We start from the raw sequence: 14181 nt of genomic DNA on the forward strand, positions 1-14181 counted from the left end.
TGTCATGCAACACAAAAACGAAACGATAGCATCTAAATCAATACATAGGACTTTATTATATCGTTTTATAAACGACAAATATCGAGTTATTCCATTGATTTGATTGCATTGCTGCTGCAATACTGCGCTAGAATTGGTTTTGTAAAGCAAAATAATCAGTGTTATCTTATACATATTGATAGCAACGCAAACAAGTAAAGACCTCGAGGCGATTGAGCGAGGATTTACGTCTTAGGATTTATTATCTTCCCGTTTCTTGGATATAAACGCTAAGTACGTTGGTAAAGTTAATCTTTTAGAATAAATAACGAGTAATGCTAAATTTCTATGATTAGAATAATGATGGTTATGAAATAAGGAAATGTTGATGTTTGTTTTCCTGGATATAAGATCTTAAGTATGGAACTATTGAAAATAAGATTTAACAGTACATTTTAGTCAAAGAAATATATTGCGACTGCATAGCATACAATAGCGCGATTTTCACTATAGACTATCGACGACCAGCTAGCTATCAAAAATATGTATGAAGATCTGATTAGCGCCTCTATTGGTTACCGTAGGAACTTTTTTTACAGCACTTTTTAAATGTTAAAAATGATAAAAGAAAATCATACATATTACTTTTAAGCCTATTCTTAGGATAAACGTAGAACCTACTAAACTATAAACGAGAATGAGTTAATACACAGAGAGAAAAGAACGAAGTGCAATAAACTATTAAACAGACTGAGATCTAGAACGTGATTTTTATTTAATCGCTGCCCAGTGAGGCCGAGATAGCGCGTAGTTTTCACAGTTTATGGTCTACCGACATTTGTAAGACTAGATAAGTATATTTGCAGTTCATTTAAAGATTTACCTAAAAATTTAAATATTTAATTTCTTTGTAAATCTTTTAATTAGTAGCGTGATTCCCTACAGTCGGCTCCTCAGTCTAGTATAGCAAAGTTTGACATTTAAAATGTACTGCTAAAATAGTTCCTAAAACAATAGTCGATAGTAGTCAAAAATCGAGCTATAGAACAACGATAATTTCAAAACGGAAAATCAGACTAGTTTCTAAGCAAGCGCGCTTTGTGCACATAATACTAAAGTGCAATTTAGGTAGATATAAGATTTGATTGTAATTTAGGTCAGGTGCGTAGTACTCGTAACCGGTGGTCCTCTATAACAAGATCTATGGATGAAAGTTTGAAAGGATCGTACCAAGTGGCGTTCTTTGGTCTCAGCCTACACAAAAAAAAACATTACTCATTACGTGCCGCTTTTGGAATTTAACTAACTCATAAAATGTATAAATAACTCTTTTAAATGAAAACCAAATAAAGCACTTCCCATAAGTAGGTTAAACACCACAAGCTAATTTCTAATTTCCTTTACGTTCTCTTGAAATTTGATTCCGTAGAAAGCCGTATGAGGAAAATGCGTCCACATATCAAGTCACACACGAATAATTAGTCAGCTCCCAATTTAAAAGGGCGCATGTGCCACAGCGGACCAATATCTGCTGGGTAGATGAAAGGTTTAGGCCGGATCCTGACTATGGGATATACCTTCTATGATACATATTATAATAATATTATTAATTTATATTAAATCTTGAAGAGATCTTCTCATATTTTATCGCTTACCATACATTTTGTTGAATACATTTCACATTCTGCGATATAAGATAAAGATAAGAAAAATATTAAATATCTATTACATGCTAAATTACAAATATTTCGGCCATTTAAGCGATGTTTTGAAAGTGTACCATCGAGTATCAAGAGTGTGGCATTTAAAATGTACTGCGAAAAGAGTTCCTACGCTGTCCGCTAGAGGCGCTGATCAGATTTTTATATAAAATTTCTTGACTGCTAGCCGGTTGTCTATTGTCAATTGTGGTAGAGGATCGTGCTACTGTTTGGATGGTGAAGTTCGTGTGAAAAGCAACCGTTTGACGTAGTTTCTAAAGCTGTGTGTATTATATTTATTTTGTATTGTAAAATTTGAATTACAATCTGGGCAACAAACGAGAGTTATAATATAACAATACATCAATATGTAGAGATAGAATACAATTATATCCCATAGTCAAAAGCCGGCTTTAATCCGTTCCGGTTCCGTTGTCCTGTTCCCGGATCGCTATTACTCACGTTTCCTCGGACACAAATGACATTTTCCTCAACTGACATAATCATGTCACAAGCTAAATTCTCCTTTTCTTTGTGATCGAATAAATGTGTTAGATTGTTACACTGTTTATTTTATTGTGGAGTTTACAGGGTGTGAGACAATTGATTCAGGTGATTGTAACAAATTGTGCTAATTTCTTTTTTAGATGATCAATAGAATAAGTCCTTACTTGCCACAATAAGATTGCCCATTCTATGCGTAGGCGTACTATGATCGCTCATCTAAGGAGATGAGCGATCATAGTACGCCATTTGACTACCAGTAGCGCGATTGTCTGCCACTTTCGGCTACCGACTGGTTATTGAGAAATTTTATATTACTCTCAAATATTTTAATATCTGTGCAGCGCCCCCAAGCGGTTACCGTAGGAACTGTTTTTGTAGTATATTTAAAATTTCAAACTCTCGATACTCGTTTGTGCCAATTGTAGAGAATCGCGCTACATCAAACTGCTGATACGTTAGGCCTTGTCTAACACCTAAAGATTGTAAAAGTTGACCATTAAAACCACTACTTTCATAAATCCTACTAAACAAACAATCCAATAGGTACGTAAAAAGATCTGAATTTACAAATTCAGGGTTGAAAAGCTTAAGGATTTCTTTTTTAAGTACAGTCCCACTTTAAGGATAATCCTTGCGTCGCGGAAGACTTTGCAAACACACAAATCACGCCGCTAAGAACATTCTAAAACAAAACAATTTATGGCTCGTATTTATTCGAGTCGGAAATCGAACTCTGCTATCGTAATACTGGGGTAACCAACTGAGCAATGTAATAATAGAATATCATTACACGAATATTTCAATAAAAGAAGTAAAACTATGTTTATGTTTTATCCAGGCTGTATTTTTAGGAAAAAATAAATTGTCACATGTTGTAATTGTGAAATAAAAATCGATTCTATAGCAGCTCTTGAATGACTACAAAGACTTTGACAGTCGTTACCAGTAGTCAGAAGCTTGACATTCTCACAACCAGTCTCACTAATAAAGGGTATCATGTTATAATGTTTGCCATGTAAAAGCACTGGTATTCAACTGAGCTACCGGTGAGACTGGAAGAAGAAGAGACCAACATATATCGGAAGAAAAGCTGGGCCGATGATGACGAAACACAAAGTTTTTCAAATTAGTGGACTTAAAGCCTAACTTTAGGCAACAAAAATTTATTGCTAGCACTTGTTTTTCACCTATTCTTAATATAACACGTTACGTTATAATTGATAATAATTCAATATAACCTATAAATAATGCAAGATAACGCAGTAATATGTACTATATATAATACATTAGCATGCTGCTAATTGCTGTGTTTCTAGAATAAAGTGTAATTAACCTTTATAATACATGTTAACTAGTTTATATAGTGAAGGGCGATTGAAAGTACTGAGAAGCGATCACGAACCCCTTTCAACCTCGTTATCGAGACGTTATCGATATTTTTATATGTAAAACGTATTAGGCATACATTTTATATTAAGCAGTAGCTCGATTCTCTAAAGTCTACAATATCGAATCATTATACGGATAATTATCCCAACATCCATAGCGTGGTTCCCTGCCCCTATCCGTTATCGACACGGGTTAGAAATCGAGAAATTTTGTATGAAAACCTGTAGCGCGATTCTCTACAGTCGTCGGTACTGTTGAGTGCCGAAAGATTGTCATTTCAAATTGTACTGCTAAAATAGTTCATACGACGTCCGGTAGAGGAGCTGATTATATTTTCAATCAAAAATTCTCGACAATTTGCCGATTGTCGTTATTCGATAGTAGTAGAGAATCGAGCTCCAGTACGGGTGATAATTGTATACATAATATAACAATTATATGAAGGCGTTTCTCTCGTATTAACCAAGAGCTGTCATAAAGGGTTGTCGCGCGATTCTGTTCGAACACACTAATTTCTAAAGAAGAAGAAAAAAATCGTGATGAAACGTTGCATGCCTAAAAGTTTTTAGACAGGTTTCTTAGGGGGTTTCAAAATTTCAAACCCGCACTTGGTCAGTGTGGCGGATTTAAGGCCTAAGCCTACTGTAATTCGCGAGAAGGCCATTGCCCAGTACAGCTTAGGACAGTCAAGGGTTCAAAAAATTAAATACTTCTCGGCATGATGGCGAAACGTAGTTTGTAATGACCAAACATACGGAAAACAGTTCAATTAACAACATTTTAAAAGTAATCAAATACCTACCTTATTATTTTACACAAACCGTCAACAGAAATAATCTAAATAAAGACAACGAAATACGAAACGTTTCCAAATAAAATATTTAAGTCGACAAAATAGAGCGAACAAAACATAAGCCAGAAATATATCGTATTACATACAAAAGAAAAAGAATATTCTATGTAATCATTAATCTCTTCACGTAAAGCCGAATAGAAAAACACAAAAAGGCTCTTCATACATAAGGCATGTAATTATCTTTAATATAACTTGGCTATAATCAACCTCTGAGCGAAGTAAGGTCCTGTACCCACTATCAGCACAACAACGAATCTTTCATAACACCTACGTACAGACGCATAACGACATCAATTTATTCTGCTATAGAATCATGTCAAGGTGTACTTAAGAATGCTTCTGGAACTGTCTAGTCCCTAGCTTAAATTGAGAAGAGTAATAACGTTGCAATCGAGGACTGCCCAGTTATACAGAGGCGTCTTTACGTTTCTTTATTTAGTCCTTTCGTTAACGAGCATCTTGAAAGCATAACCAGGCGTCCTCAGGATGTGTGTGTGCCGAGGATTAAAAAAATCTTGACCTGCTATATCACGCCAATAGTGGGTGCTGAACCTTAATTGTGTAAATACGAAATTGATTATGTATACAGTATACATGCATATTCATAGAGTAACAATATGCAGTCAAGTAAATAGCTTAGGCCGAATAATTACATCCAAATTGCAGAATTTTGTGACAAATATCAAATTGATTGGTTGATTAACAATGATGTTGATTTACGGGTGATATTTGTATACTGAGTACATATTTGGAGTGATTGTAAACATGATTGTGTGACTAATGTACTAAAATTATATTGATATTGATTTGATTGATGATATGTGACCGTATTAGGAAAAGCTAAGAATAGAAAAAAGTTTGTTGAGTTCTATTTTTAAATGGTAAGCATAATATATTGTGATATAGAAAAGGAATTGTTACATTAAGACATGTTCAGTAGCCTATAGTTAAGTTTTGTATGAAATCTGATAGACGCCTGTAGCGGGCGTCGCAAGAACTATTTTTGCAGTAAATTTTATATATCCAACTCTTGACACTCGATGATAATAACCGTTAAGAATCAGGCTACTTTAGTTTTAAGACATGAAAATCTAAAAAAACCAGTACAAATATATTATTAATTATTGTAGTTCATACAAGTACGCATTTTTTTTTATTCCTTCATTTCGTGTATAATCAACAATACTGTGAAGTTTTATCAAAACCTTTTAAGTATTTAATGTTAAAAGATTTGGCTGAAAATTTCGATAAAACTTTTCATCCATAAATAAGAGAGCTGGTAAGAAAACAATTAGATTAAAAAATCAAGATATCATCTACTATTCAATTTAGAGTCAACACATTCAAACCCTAACCAAATTATTACTTGGCAACGACAAATAAAATTACCAATGTTACCAGCCTACGGTGTCGAAAAAAACAAAAAGAAATTGTAAATCTAATTACATTTCCCTCAACATAGAGCGAGCGGCTATTAACTAGAAGTGTGCGGCTTTTTCAAGTTAATTCACTTACCTAGCGTTACAGTAATTGATGGAGAATAATGGAGATATACTGAAATTTTCCATTGATATTATTACGTTGTTAATCTACTGGCTGGTTGATTGTTATTATTAGTTTGTTATCAATACCGCGTATGTATGTAATGGAAATACTGGGTTTTCCTCGTTGGATTAGAATAGATATTACGATAATGAAGCGGCTGATTTATTTTTGTAACAACTTCAAAAGAGAAGTAGGTATTGACTGTATTTTTTCTACCATTGATGGTATGAAGAGAGAAGTTCTTTATCGCAAATAAATTTAATACTTATTAGTTGGAGGATACAAACTTCAATGTTACATGTTTTTTATGCTTGGTTCACAATATCTATAACAGGAATTCAGGTGAAAAAGGCGTCAGTCGTGATTAAAAAAAATACATAAAAATAAGGGCTATGCGTCCGGCAAGAAAATGTCTTGCAACTTTTGGTGTCGAAAAGACTTAAGGGCAAATCAACTCAAAGCCACTTACGCCTTTTTACAATACACGTATAGGCAATAGCATTCTAATACATGTTTGTTTTACAGCGGGAAGCAAGCGACGCAGAACGACTGACAATCCAGGCGGCGACACAGACGGCAGGCGGCCGGTACACATGCGAGGTGTCCGCCGATGCGCCGTCCTTCCAGACCGCGCAGGTGCACACGCATATGTATGTCGTGGGTGAGTCATACATGTTACTACTTACGTTCTTCTTTATGTGTCAGTAGATTCTGCTTATGATTTTGTTTGAGTGAACAGATTTGTTAGGGTAAAATGTCCTATGTGTTAATTCGTTGTAAACTACCTGTGTAACGAATACCAATTGGGTACCAAATTTCATCAAAATCCGTTTGGTAGTTTTATTTGTATTCAATAACAAACTGCAAGCAGACCCAAAGTATTCAAGCAGGATTTTTATCAGGCAATAGACACAGAGTTTAAAACCAAGCAAATTTGGGTAAATAATATAATCAATGACCGTGATAATCCCAATTTAGTAGTAGATGATATCTAAATATCTCGTTCAACTGTATTTTCTATATATACGGTATAAGTTATTATAATAGTGCAACGGGCGTTTAAGTTGTTTATATTTTTGATCATCAGTTTCAACTGTATAACTTTTAAGCTTGTAATAGAACTAACCCGTACTTTTTATTGCACCACAAGTCAGCACACAAAGACAACTTACATATTATTACCTATTTCCCTTGGAACTCTACCTTCTCCTGTCCAAATAAAAGAAGAATCAAACTTGGATATTTGCATAAATACTTAAATCTTCCATTAATATATTAACTGAGAGTAGATTATTATATGCCATCAAAAACATTCTGTAAAAACCTCAAGTCTCGCCGTAAAAAGTTGTGAGATCTTTATAATACCAAGTCGATTAATCTATTTAGTCTCTACTTAAAGGACCTTCTGTCTTAAGTTATTACGTATGTTATTATCATGCCAATTTAAAAAAAAATACCTTTAAAACAAATAGACCGACCTGGCCATCGCATGATTTGATTAGTTAATGCTCCTGAAATGTTAATGGCGAATTTGTGTTTTCTTGCACACCCTCCGGTTATGCCTCATATAGTAGGCACCTATTTACACCTATTTATTTTATTTTCTACAGTAATAATAATTCATTAACTGCAAATGTAACCTTGTAATCTTATACGTTTATATGGGATTACAAAGTTATTGTTGCAGTTGGTGTATTTAGAAAACTGGACCGAAATTAGAAAATATTAAATTTTTCCCATGATTAAAACACTCAACCCTATTTGTATTCTAAATTTTAAGCTTCTAAGTCTGCTAGAAGTACCTTAGACTTTTGATGATCGGTGAGTCAGTGAGTCAGTGAATCAGTGAGTGACAAAATTCAAAATTTTAACAAGTTGTCATTTTTAAACTACTGGTTCAAATTGACTGAAATTTTAAATATACCGTGTTTATACAATGACTGATTAGTTGCTGAAAATCCAGGCTTCTTGTTTTATCCACAACGAAATTATAGGGGTGTCAAAAATAGCCCGAATTGCTTCGAGAAAAGGATGTTACGGCCGTGCCGCTTTTTTTTTGCTCGACTTGCGGGGGCACTTCCGTGCCCCCAGATTATACTCTTAAGCATCAGTTTTTACGAGTTAAGCAAACTGTTCGATTATTGACGAGTTTGCAACAGCTTACAAGCAAAGCGCTAGAGCGTCAACAAAACTGCGGTTTTGGTAACCGCGGCTCGGCTTGCGGCTTGTCAAGTTTGTTTGAAATTGTTGCCTGGTTTATACTCTAGCTAAACAATGGGCGAGACAAATAGGCGGGTGAACAAACCCTTAAAATAGGGATAAATGTATATTTTCTTGTATAATGTTCATTCGTTGATTTAAGACCCTTTTTATTTTAAGGATTGGCATAATTATTTAACAGAAAATTGCTTGTCAAAATATTACTTTACATCTGACTTACTTGCAAAGCAACTCAATATCAAAATAATAATGGCAAGATTATCTTAGTGGTTACATGAGAGTTTAAAGTTGTGTAAACGACATTTCTATAATTTGATGTCAAATAACAATTTATAAATAATAAATTTAACCCATTAATGTCCCACTGCTGGGCAAGGGTCTCCTCCCGTAATGAGGGAGGGGTTAGGCCTTGAGTCCACCACGCTGGCCAAGTGCGGGTTGGGGACTTTGCATGCCCTCAATAAATGTATTAAACAAATTTTAGGCATGCAAGGTTTCCTCACGATGTTTTCCTTCATCGTTGGAGCATGTGATAATTATTTCTAATACACACATAACTTCGAAAAGTCATTGGTGTGTTGCCTCGGGTTCGAACCTGCGACCACTTGCGTGGGAGGTGTCAACTTATACTACTCGGCTATCACTGCTATATAATAACAATTTAATGCATTGAAAATATTCCCACATCTCTGTTAAATATAATTTCCACATATTTAACTTTCTATTCACATAAATTACATCTCAAGCTGTCAGGCAATTTCGCTACAAAAATGATTAATGAATACAAAAATGTCAATACAGATTACCCGTACCTTATACTCATAATGAAAGCTTTGTTACTCACTGGACAGTAAGTCTCAGACCATAAAAAGGTTCGCTCATGATCATTGAGGAATACGACTTCTTCACTGCAGATCGCATCATAAAACAGTCTTTGACAAAGATGTGTGCCGACTCTCCGACTTTTCGACTTTTATTTTATGACATGATAACCCTTGTACCTGTATATATTACTATATATTTTCTTCATGTAACGTACACCTTTCAGCGATAAAACAGGCTCCCAATCGACCTTTCCAAAGCGACAGACTTTACTACGCGATCTAAGGGCCTTATAGGCTAGTAAAAAACGTTCAGAGTGACACTGTTTTATGCGAATACTGTGCTCTACGAAAAAGCTATATTTACAGCTTAACGAATATTTATACAGCTACGAAAACTTGTTGTATGGAGGCTTAAGGCTCTTAGAAATATAATGTTTTATTACTTTTCTCTACAAAAAATAAATTACACTGAGTGCTGGTACGTTTACAATAAAGTTCCATTTGGGTGTTTTAAAAATATTGTTCTAGTGCGTTCCAGTATTCTTATTTATTAGAATTAAAAATGAAACATAGAACTGCAATTAGACGAAATGAAAATGCTACAGCGAGCGCGTGGTGTCAGCGTGGAAAAATTGCATCAAAGAATTGCACGCCTGTTAGAAATGTTCTTGATTCCTTACACACGAACTTTGAATACAAGCTAGTTTACCATTATGTTCATAACCTTTGACGGAAAATTGAGGAGTCAAATGAAAAACCTTTGAAGACTGCATTTCCTTTAACGATATTTAATTTTACTTTCTCGGAGTATAACGCTCCCCTTACATTTATTACGGCTTCAAGTATAAACAGCATTCACTAAGTGACAGCACTAATTGGACCAACATCACTCGTAGCAGCAACAGCTAATAACTAAACTCGGTAATTACCACAATTTATCGCGAGGTAGTTAAAATACCGCATTAATGCACTAAGTGGTGATCCCAGAACCCCAACTACTTATAACCCTTTTACTCATCCAACGATTTATATGCGGAAATGCGAGGCTATTTTCCTTAACCCTCCGAATAAATTGGTTTCAGAACTGTAAGGGTAATAGGCAGCACATATGTAGTTAAGTGTATGTTTCCTTTTTATTCTATTTTTAAATTGTATTCCTTTTTCCTAACTAACAGTACCTAATTGGCTACAATCAATCTTTAAACAATAAACAAGAATAATAGGATACTAAAATAAATTGCATTGTCTTGACCTATACTAATAAATAGTCTTAAAATTTTGCAGTAGTTTGGCTCTCTGTGTGCAGAATTCTTTAGGAATACTTTGCAAGGAACGACACGACACGTATTGAAGTTCTACTAAATATTTCGCGTTTGGAATTTTCACTTCGCCCGCGTGACAACACGTAGACGAAACTGCGTTTACTTCCTCTATACTCTATTTATGCAACAAAATACATATTTTTAATTTACCAAGTGATAAATATAGCACAAAAGCATCCTAAAATTTAACTCAAAATACAAAATGTCCAAACTAAACAGATGTGACCGAAGATTTATCTGATATCTTCCCCATTTTCAACTACATATAATTTCGGGATTATCGCGAACAAAGGTTGGGACTAAGCATGCATACAAAATGTATATTGTACATCGTTGATCGCTGATAGGTGGCTATATTCCATCCCTTTATTATGTAAATAGGAGTAAGATGCGAGGCAACGATACGGTGCCATAATAACAAGGGCACTAGTTTAGATTTATACGAAAAGTTCAACAATGAAGTCAGTAAAAACACACACATATGCATATTAGGTTCCTATCGACACACTAAAGGCTAGGGTAAACGGGAATTTTAAGTCGATGGAATAGCATAGTTGAATTTTATAGTTGTCTTATCGCAAAATATAGTAACCTAAAATATGTTTGTTTTGATAAACTCTTGATACTACACTTTCGTGTCACCGTCACCTTCCAATCGAAAGTCTGAAAAATTTACGTTGCATAAAAAGTGTGTTATAATAATTATATTTTAGGGGTATTCCCAAGGGGTGTTGATGACTTATGTATTTAAAAACCAACTTCTTTTTGGCTCACTTGTTCTTAGCAGCAAAAAAAAACACCCCAGAAAACCTAGGTCTATTTACAAGCCATTTTATAAAACATTGTGCGTGGGACCAAAATACGGGTGTATTTGATTTTCTAATCTTGAAATTTGAAGCCTAAAAAATCAATTGACGTTACTAAAATGTTAACGTGAATTAGCCTTTACTCTCACATAAAAACAAGCCACCCATTTCCTAAAGCGGTAGTTTGCTAAATAACCGACTTGAACGTTATAGCCGTTATACATTGTAACTTTGAATATGAATGGGTACGTCGGTACCAAGTTGATCCCTGAGGAGTAATCAAAGGTGTATTGACGTGTTCTGATTGAAGATTTTGAGTCTACACTGGATAGGCTATTGATGTTCTGATGACCTAGAATTGACGATAGTTATAGGTAACTATCGACTAAGTTTAACTGAATCTATACTATACTAATATTACGAGTATAAAGCTGAAGAGTTTGTTTGTTTGTTTGTTTGAACGCGCTAATCTCAAGAACTGCTGGTCCGATTTGAAAAATTCTTTCAGTTTTAGATAGCCCATTAATCGAGGAAGGCTATAAGCTTTATATCATAGGAGCAGAGTACCAGTAAAAAATGTTACAGAAACGGGAAAAATTATGACCCATTCTCTCTTATGTGACGCAAGCGAAATTGCGCGGGTCAGTTAGTACTGAATATGACCTATCATATCCAGTATTCAATTAAACTTTGAATGATAAAGCATGTTATATGACGTTATCGTGCATTATTTGGTTTGCTTGTTGTTTCGCTGGGCAGTGTCATCTGAAGTTAGCGGTCTAAGTTGTGATGTGATGGCGTTAACCACAGATTTCTAGAGGGTCTTATAAGTCACGCCATGAGAATTTCAAATAGTTATATCTCAAAACAATCTTTTGGTTCTTTCACTTAGAAAGTTATGTGACTTTTTAACAACAACCTGCTACTTGCTTTCGTTTTGAATACTAATATGTTACCTTAATCATAGACGCCTGTTTATAGCGTCTATAAACATCATTTTTCATAATATGTATATTAGTAGAATATTTTCTTAAATTAAATATGTATTTTGTTTCAGTGTTACCGAAGTCAGGTCCATCGATGTATGGACTCCGACGGAGGTACAGGCCGGGCATGAAGTTAAAAGTGGAATGCATTAGCCGACACTCACTGCCGGCGGCTAATCTATCCTTCTTCATCAATAATGATGCGGTAAGTGATTTTATAAACAATCTTTATTGGCTATAAGAATTGGGTTTTAGGAATTTGACGAATAAATTTTTAATAGGAAAATTATTGAAATAAGTGATAAATTAGTTGCAAGCCTTCAATTATTGAAGAATTAAAAGAATGTTATGTAATTTGACGACTTTCGTGTTTCGCTGTAGTTAAATATTTAATAAGTTGCTGCCGTTTGGCGCGGCCTAGTATACAAGGAACAAATGTTTATATTCCTTGTATTGGTCAATGGTCATTGTGTCCAACGCTTAGAAGTTGGCAACCCTTCGCCATACAAGTTTAATTAATTACTTCTGAGGTTACCTTTAAAACGAAACTTCAATAAACATATGCTAGCTTGTAGTTTGAGATTTGAGGCTTTGTTATTCTTGTGATAAAAAAAGTGTTTTAATTTTGACTTGTCTAAGTTACTCGTAAATTCTTATATCATAGTGAAGGGCAAGCGGCGTAAAGTCAGAAGGGATTACTAAAAATTTAAGAAAGTATATCTAGTCACACTTTCTTAAAGTCTTAAGTCTTGAGCTTCACTACCAAGAAGAGTTGTCAAGCGCCCTTTTTAACTTAAGCCGTAATAATCTAATACAGAAAATATTAACCTTCATAGTATTTCACTTGACATTGAACTTACTTGTTAAACTTTTGTCTTTTCAAAGAAAACGTTGCTATAAGTACAATGATCGATTACAAACGAGTGAACATCGCGAATCGAATGTCAGTTTCAGCGGAGAATCGTTCGGAATTCCAAAACGTATTGTTAAAGTGCTATTAACTAAAATTGTACTGGATTTTTTGATACGTGACAGTTTTTCGAATAAACCATTTCTATTTCTATACATCAATTTATTGTAAAACGTATATGGATTCTCTCGTGAACTGCGATTACGGACAATCAATACTGTTGACACGAGTTTGGGATAAAGCCTCACGAGAAAAGATGTGACATTTTTTTTGTTCTTTAAACAGCAGCAAGAAAATTATTTGAAGCACCTAGTTTTATAAATAAAGTATTTGGCAGAAGCAGCTCGATAATTGTGTTCAAATTAAGTGGTTTTTGTGGTAAGCAATCACTGTTAAGAGATTTTCAAAATCGATGTTTTTTCCCAACGTAAAATTAAAATGTCAAATACTGCAATGATGTAATTCTAAATTGATTAATCCTTTAGACAAGGCCTAAACAAACTAGACTGAATTTTAATACAATTTTAATATTAATAAAGTTTAATCTTTTAACGTTGAGCAAATGTTAGTTTATGTAATATGTGGGGACGTTCTTGTTAAATTAAAGAAGAGCTTGTGGCTAAGTAACAACAGCCGGATCGATCTTTCTGGTTAAGCTGCTCTTGCCGAGGTTGGTCGGTGGATGGGTGACTTCTTAAACCTGCATAGTTCCTCCTTGTTTCTAAATACACGTTAAATTTCGGGTCCCGGCTGTCATTTAAAGATCTTTTACAGTCGTTACCAGCCTGAATTTTTTACAGTCGTAAGAAGCCTGGAAATCTGACAGCCAGTCTTAGAGAGGGGTTTTATTTTATAACCCGTGTACATCGTAATTGATCTTGGTTATGGAGGTTCAATAAGCGGTCAGTCCATGCAAAAAAACTGGTATTCAGCTATATCTAGTGAGACTGGAAGCCGACTCCTTCATAGTTGGAAGAAAGACTAGGCTTTGTTCCAAGTTGCTTAGCTTGTTATTTTTTTAATTGAAAAGACTTTACAGAACTTGAAACACGTAATTATTTTCAAAGTAATTTAGTATTAATTAAAACATTTCAAGTATTAGAAGGATGTGTGACTATTTTGTATTGAATTATTTCG

General features: G+C 34.5%; 1 protein-coding gene across 1 annotated transcript in view; it reads left to right on the plus strand.

Annotated features, from left to right (window-relative positions):
• The window catches only part of LOC142975777 (junctional adhesion molecule 2A-like), a 140903-nt gene that overhangs the window by 61502 nt on the left and 65220 nt on the right, over window positions 1–14181 (plus strand). The window contains exons 3-4 of the mRNA XM_076118845.1: window positions 6502–6637; window positions 12206–12339. Of these exons, the coding sequence (XP_075974960.1) occupies window positions 6502–6637; window positions 12206–12339 (270 nt within the window). The remainder of the gene's footprint in view (window positions 1–6501; window positions 6638–12205; window positions 12340–14181) is intronic.

Source organism: Anticarsia gemmatalis, chromosome 9 (assembly GCF_050436995.1).
Source record: "Anticarsia gemmatalis isolate Benzon Research Colony breed Stoneville strain chromosome 9, ilAntGemm2 primary, whole genome shotgun sequence".
Taxonomy (NCBI): Eukaryota; Metazoa; Arthropoda; class Insecta; order Lepidoptera; family Erebidae; genus Anticarsia; species Anticarsia gemmatalis.